Below are 7,500 nucleotides of genomic sequence, written 5' to 3'. Positions count from 1 at the left end.
TTTGGTGTTAATAGAAAAAGTAAAATCTATGTGTCACTCTCGGATGGATAGGGTTATAGGAGACAGTTTTTTGAGGTGACTTAGGTCTTGTAAACCCTCTCATCCCTGAAATCGCCCACCACCACCCTCAGAGTAAAGTCTATAAGTGTATGGGAGGCAAAGGGTTAATTCAAAGCAGAGCAAAATAATTTGGTTTCGAAAATGTAGATCTCAGGGGTGGGTGAGATGTGAAATTGGCTTTAGCTGGGTTAGGGTTAGGGTTAGTGTTAGCATCCCCCCACTCATGACTGTTTTAAATGTCAAGAATGCCCCTACAATAGAAGCATTATTCTCATTGGGGACATCTCGCACAAACGCCCCAAATCCTTTGGGGATCCAAGGATAAAAATTCCCACGCGCTCGTAGTCTCCTGCGTGCTCTGTTTTCACACAGGTTTTGCATAAATACATGTAGGCCTGTTCTGGCCTGATTAAGTCTCTTTTCGTTAAACGTTCGCCAGTTGAAAGCTCGGCGTTTCCCCCCCTCCTCCCAGCAGCGATGACCTTTGTTGCCTTCCTGGCTAGCTGCCACTCCTTTTCGCCTCCAGGCTCGCTTCTTCCCATAACTTATCCTTGCCTGGGGCGTTTGGGAGTGAGGGCTCCCAGTGGGAATTTATTACAACACTAACTTTACCCTTACGCTATTGTTGGAAATAGGTAGCATTTAGGCATAGGCTTAAAGGAACACTTTGTGTTGGATATCAAAATTTGGGTAGGTTAAGTGTGCTTACGAGCCAAGTGGCCCATTAGGCCAGAGCTTATCCCGGTTTCTGTAGCATGAAGTGACTAGGAGTATTTCTACAACCCCCTGGATGGGATGCAAGTCCAACGCAGGGCTACCCCCATCATTAAATTCGCCGGTACCCATTTATACACCTGGTTGGAGAGAGGAACTGTGAGAGTAAAGTGTCTTGCCCAAGAACGCAATGCAATGTTCCCGGCCAGGGCCCGAACCGGGACCACTCGCTGCGGAGTTGGGTGCACTAACCATGAGGCCACCGTGCCTCCTACATGGTGGAGGAAGCCTTGGTCCATGTGAAGTTCAAACTCTCAACTTTGGCGTTATCAGCACCACACTCTGCCGATTGAGCTAACGGACTGGCGTGCATCTAATTAGGTGCATTTCTGGACAAAATTGTGAATTTTCAAGGATCAACGTTTTACGTAACAACACTGTGACTTGCACACAAGGCAGCAGGCAAAGCAACAGCAACAGGAAGGCTGAAAAAGACTGGGTAGCAAGAACAGCTGTGCGATACCTTTTCCAAAATGATCAAAGCCATGCTTTCAGGCAATGCCAAATGTTAACTTGATGTTAAATCAAACTTTCTCTTGCCTGGTCTGCCATGAGAGTGCTTACTGTAGGGTACTTGACACCAACCATGGGCAAGATAATTTTGGGATTATGTTGTGTCTCTGTTATTGGTTACCTGAGATAACAATAATATCATGGGAAGTTCTTGCAGCAGTTTATAAGTACATGTATTACTAATAAAAATGAACCCATTCCTGTGCTGTGCATATATGTTTTATTACAGTTATTGCATATTCTTTCTTTGCATAGCCTCAAACCATGCATATCAGTGGAGCGCATAACAGTGCTGTGACCTGCCTGGAATGGTCTCCTGATGGTGAACTACTCTACAGTGGGGACAAACAGGGCAAAATCTATGTTACAGTTATCAAGATTCAAGAGGTAAATCACTATAGAACACTGTACATTCCCCTTGCCTTGGCATTCATCATTGCTGATATCTCAATAATCATCCAATATATATTTTTTTGATATACATGTACGTAATTGCTAGTTTGCTGTGTCTGACAAGTCGAATAATTTTTTGTACATGTGCAGGATCCGTGCTACTCCTTGAAGTCCTTGAAAAGCCTTAGAATTTAATTTTTTTTAAGGTTGCTTAAAAAGCCCTTGAAAAAAGGGATTTGGTGGGAAACTACTTTTAAGAAAACTCCTTGAAATTTTGCTTGGGTGAAAATTGGTGAGATTGCATCATGCTAAGGTAAAGAAACAGTTAAAAATTGAGCCCAAATTTGACTATTGGGGAAAGATTAAATGCAAAAATTAAAATGCCTAGGTGCGTGCACTTAACTCCTTGGATGCGGGTAAGAATATCAAGGTTGTATGGGCTTTTTCAGCAAAGAAAACACTGAAACACAATGTACATGTAATGGCATAGAAATCTTCTTACAAACACTTGTTTAAAACTCAACTTCTGGTTCTTGAAAACTCCTTGAATACCCCTGGAAGTTTGTATACAAATCCAGCATGAACCCTGCTTGTGGGGTTGAAAAATAATTGTTTTCTTATTTTGGAATTCACCCAATCCTATCGCACCAGTAGTTTTTGGGACATTCGTGTTTGTGTTAAGCAGCAGAGACTTTCTGTTTCTATTGTTAATAGGGACTGACTCAGACTGCTTTGATCTTGCAAGAGCCATCTTCAGTTGTTCAACTTTCTTACTCATGGAATGCTCTTTTGATTTCAACCGAGAAAAGGACAATTCTTTGGGATTTTCGTCATGAAAAAATTACTCAAGTTGGCCAAAAAGAAAGAAAAAGGTCAGTCGATAGTACATTATTCGAAGGTTAATAGTATTCATGAAGCACCATGAGCTTCCATTTCTAGTCACACCTTTAAGGCACGTACAGTTTTTCTCTTAAAGCTTTTTAGTTTTGCAATAAATTTGTACTTTACAATTTGAATTTTTGCTGGCAATAAAAGGGAAAAAAACACATGAACTTGTGCCTGTTTGATTTTTATTCTTCCTTGTCAAGCCCAGGAAAAGTCAGAAAAACTCGGGTTGAAAGTTAGCCAAAGAAATTCCCTTTTTTTATCAAACAACGTAAACCACTGGGTGAAACACACTACAAGTCATGTAATGCCAATGCAGGTTAGCCAGGTGAAACTGAACCACAGAATACCGTGCCATTTTTACCTGATATCACTCTTTTTTGGCTTTCCAGCTCCCTGCCTCCTGATAAACTACCCATTACCCAAGCAACAAAACTGTATACTTTCCTCATTATGTTATCACTTATCTGGAAAGAAGCCAATATTTATATACTTTATCTTTGAATGTTTGTTTTTATATAAAGTTAAGCTGATATAAATGCCACCAATCCCATTCTCTAACTTCTGCATACCCCTGTATGGTCAGATGCCCCAAAGATGAATATTTTGGTTAAATTCTTTTAGCCCTGGATCCTTTGGTGCAATATTTTACCCCCCATCAACACAAGAAAAGGAGAAATCACCACCGGATGTCTACACCTCCAGACCCGGTTTACGGCTTTGGATTGGTGACGTTACTGGCAAAGTGTCTGCGACACTTATGTACAAGGGTTTGACCAATGACGACCCCCCTGGCATCACAATAATGAACCCTCAGCCTGTCTGTCTTAGTAAACTTCCAACAGACTTTCAACCCCAATTTGGTCCACTTAGACTTTATCATGGACAGTTTTTTGTGACATGGGATGTATCTCAGCTTTGGGTCCTGGACACTTCTCCATGTGCACTAGTTGGTTACCATGGCAATCTTGGTGACATTGTTGATGTCAGTACAGTAGGCCACGAAATCTATGTTCTGCAGCGGGGAGGGGAAAGGCTGTTGATAAAGCTGTCATTGATTCCAAAATTAAGAAATCCTCTTGTCAACGTTGTTGCCCTCCTGACGCACAGCTGCAAAAGCCAAGGAGATGATACTTTGAACAGGCAGCAAGAGAAAGGACCCCAAAAACAACTGGAACCCATCAATGAGGTTAGTATGTGAAATATCTGTTTCAGTTGCCACTAAACGATCATATATTACTTAAACGATGAATATTGCATTGGCATGACCAAAGGTTATGGATTTTCAAAATTACTAAAGAATGCAGGAATTAGGAATTAAAGGTTGAGGAAAAAAGGGTCTCTCAAAGTTCTGTTCAGAAGTCTGATTGGACATTAAAATTTAATGATATCTGGCTGCATGTAAATTGACTTGCTCAAAGATCACATTTGTTAAACCCATTGTGACAGTAGATTTGGACCCACCCGCATCCTAAATCTGGACATCAAAATTTGGACCTTGCAGATATGACTGGGCACCTCTTGTGCGAATCTACAAAGCTTGTCCAAATCTGCAATGCAATGAACATGGGTTCGCAAGTTACATTACCATGATAAATGTCTTTCAGGCCACCACAGCTGCGTCCGTTTGCCTTGAAACTGCCGACTTACCCTTGGCCGATGCTTCAGAAACATTAAATGAGAAAGACTTGTTTAAGAAGTATCAAGATATCAGACATCAAGATTTTGGAGAAATCGTGTTCCGCAAACAAAAACGATCCAAGAAGAAAGCAAATAAAGGTATGTTATTCGCTTAAGGACGGTGCCTACTATTGTTATTGCGCATACGTTCTGCGCATCTGGAGATACTCGGATTTCCTATCGGTGATGCTTACTAATACAGGGATATTTTTGCGCGGTTTAAAACTATCCGGAGAAAGTACATCTTAGTAAGTGCTCTTGGTATCCGAAAAGAAAATTGGGGCTAATCTTTCATTTTTGAGAGATAATTAAGCTTCAATTTGAGAAAGAACGCCATACATTGCTTTGTATTTTAAAACTTTTTACAAATATTATTCATGAATTATCTTTGAAAAATGCGTGGTTACCCCCAATTTTCTTTTTGGATTTCAATAACACTTGTTAAGATCTACATTTCCTGCATATTCACATTCCGGGGAAAAAATATCTTTAATTAGTAGGCACCGTCCTTAACTAAGCAAACTGGTTTTAACCTTCGAAACGAGGGGCAAACAGTTGTTTAGCCAATGAGTCTTTTTGCTAACATCCTGTTCTCTGAGGTTCACCTTAGTGATAGTTTAACAACTGGGGCCATCGCTAATTGGAGGTTGGGTGCCTGAGCCATCGTGGAGGTTTCACTATTGGCAGCCAGCTCCAAGATGGAGACTGCATCGATGGCTGGCAAAACCTGACAAACCAGCCATGAGCCACTTCACCCCCGAGAAGACAGGCACCCGTCACATTGATAAACAGTGGAAAATTGAGGGAGGGGTGGGGAGGGAAAAAACCGTTAAACGCTCCACGCAAAATGCTCCTTCTTCCCGCCACACTAATGAATAAGCTGCACAACGCAAAGCACGAGGAATCCAACGCATGCGCAAATATAACAAAACCACTGACAACAATTAACTGCAGTCGCTCCTAGTTGTAACTCAGTTAAACTGCATTTAACGTCATTTAAAAATTTGGTATGGTCAATTTGAGGATGTGGTGAGGTCCGAGAACTAGATTGGGCGAGGGGTAGATAATTGGGTTGAACTGGATGGGGTGGGACGGACTGGCACAGTAAGACCAGTTAGCGAGCCGACTTTGACGTCATGGTACAGGGGCAACTTGGTTGAAGCGTTTCTAGAGGCCGCGAACATTCACCATACCTTGTTTTGCGCGTGGAATAAGCCTTATGCTGGTTTTCTTTTTCTTAGTTTGTGAGGAAAACCCTCGAAGCGGTGTCAAAAATTGCACAATTTCTGCCTATTTATGACTGAAACGTAATGAATTTTGTCCACATTAGAGGCCTATTGCTCTCGCCACTACAGCATCCCCTTTATGTTTCCTGTAACCTTATACAGCATTAGGTTGACCCCGCCCAAAAGAACTAAATTTTGTTGTGGTCTCATACCTGTACCATTGTTCACTGTCGATTTTGTCGTAGGCTCAGGTGATATTTTAGAATGATAAGCCTCACATTGCCACAGCCCACTTCTGTATCTAATCACTCAGTTCTCTGTTCTACCATTCCCCTCCACAAATGCTAGAGTCCGTTTTGGGAGAAAATCGCGATGAAAAAAAGATCGATATTCCGCAAAACGTTTTTCTTTATGTTTTTGATTTTTTTAGATCAATTTACGAAATCGGTGTTGGATTTGCCGCAAGAGAAAGATGAATCATCGACCGGCGATATCTTACCTTTACCTTGCCATACTGACAGTCATGTCTCTTCTGACATTCCTGACGGACCCGATCCTTCGATCAAAAGGTTGTCCAATATTTCCTCTGAATTTGACTCTGGTGATAAGTGTAGCGATACAGTGGGAGAGGGGGAAGCAACTTTGACGATTGTTCACGTGACGCAAGAAGGTGTCGAAGAGAGACATGTATCCGGTGATTTGACTTCTCCGACTTTCGAGTCGTTGCCACGAAATGGAGAGTTTCACGGAAGATCCCAAGCTAGTGATAGTGAGACATCGCCTGCGGAACCAGAATGCGTAAAGCTGTTAGAAAGGACAAAGGAAATAAGTAAAACGCTGTCACTAGAAAATATCGTGTGCACGGATTCAATTTCCCACTCAACAAGCTCTCTAGTCGAAGGACATATTGCTCCAGATGATTCAACATTAGGACAGGAAAGATCTTACCAAAGTGACTATTTACCGAAAATTTACTCGGATGTTTCGGTCGCTGTTTCCGACGGTACATTATCCGATGCTTCGGTTGAAAAATCTCATTTGTCAAAGATTAAGTTCGGAGACACCAGTGTGTCCATGGTCTCGTCCTCACGTCGGAGAGGAAGCAGTGACGTTTGGACGGACTCTGAGGGGACACCACCCGCGTCTTTAGATTCGGATGGTGCAGAGGAACTCAGCGATACTGCGTCGTGGCCCAGGTCTCCTTCCAGGAGAGCAGGGAGCGTTGTTGAAATAGTGTACCCTGAAGACGGACATCCTTTGGAAGGATCCTCCTCGTCTCCTAGTTCTGGGTCCTCGCTTTCTCAGTCCCCTGGCTCAACTCAAACCGGTCTGCGCATGCTTGCAGATAGCTGGGCGGATTATTCCCCACCGGGGCAGGGCTACTTGCAGTTCCTCGCCGTTTCAGACATACATATTTGGTGCGTTACAAATTACGATCTTATTTTTTACTGTCCGACACATTTCTCAGTAGTAGCGTGGACTCAGCTAAGAGGATCAGCGAGAATGCTAGCTGTCAGTCATGCTGGGGACGTAATTTGGAGCATTGATCGGAAAAATTACGGATATGTTCGCACAGGAATTTCCACCAATCATTTGACGGGGAAGAAATGGCAGCCGGTGGAGAAGGATATGCGATACGTGGCTATTGATCGGTCAGCAGTCTGGGGAATAAAGGTAAGTAAGATAGACACGATACGACATCTTTTCAACCGATATGGGCATTACTCGTCTCCTGTAGCTCAGGTGTGGAGCATCCGCACCTCTAATCGGAGGGTCGTGGGTTTGACTCTTGTCAATAACAGGAATCTGCTTTTTTATGTTATAGATTCCAAAGTCACCATTATTTTTTGTTGTGAAACTTTATTTGACAAATAGAACGGAAAATTCTTTAATACACCTTTTTTACTCCCAAAAATATGCATAGGCATTGTTTTTTTATTTTGTCCCAGGAGAAATTTGCAAACAATTT

At 42.3% G+C, this 7,500-nt stretch overlaps 1 protein-coding gene across 2 annotated transcripts in view; it reads left to right on the top strand.

Moving 5' to 3' along the window:
- LOC138013522 (tectonin beta-propeller repeat-containing protein 2-like) overlaps positions 1-7,500 on the top strand; it is a 15,616-nt gene that overhangs the window by 2,422 nt on the left and 5,694 nt on the right. The window contains exons 4-8 of one of the 2 annotated variants that reach the window (XM_068860618.1): positions 1,603-1,734; positions 2,455-2,612; positions 3,250-3,814; positions 4,233-4,404; positions 5,962-7,205. In XM_068860618.1, coding sequence (XP_068716719.1) covers positions 1,603-1,734; positions 2,455-2,612; positions 3,250-3,814; positions 4,233-4,404; positions 5,962-7,205 — 2,271 coding nt within the window. The remainder of the gene's footprint in view (positions 1-1,602; positions 1,735-2,454; positions 2,613-3,249; positions 3,815-4,232; positions 4,405-5,961; positions 7,206-7,500) is intronic. The other variant, XM_068860619.1, reaches the window with a different exon arrangement.

Source organism: Montipora capricornis, chromosome 8, assembly GCF_036669925.1.
Source record: "Montipora capricornis isolate CH-2021 chromosome 8, ASM3666992v2, whole genome shotgun sequence".
Taxonomy (NCBI): domain Eukaryota; kingdom Metazoa; phylum Cnidaria; class Anthozoa; order Scleractinia; family Acroporidae; genus Montipora; species Montipora capricornis.
The sequence above is the reverse complement of the archived record's forward strand: the minus strand, read 5'-3'. Positions and strand labels throughout refer to the sequence as shown.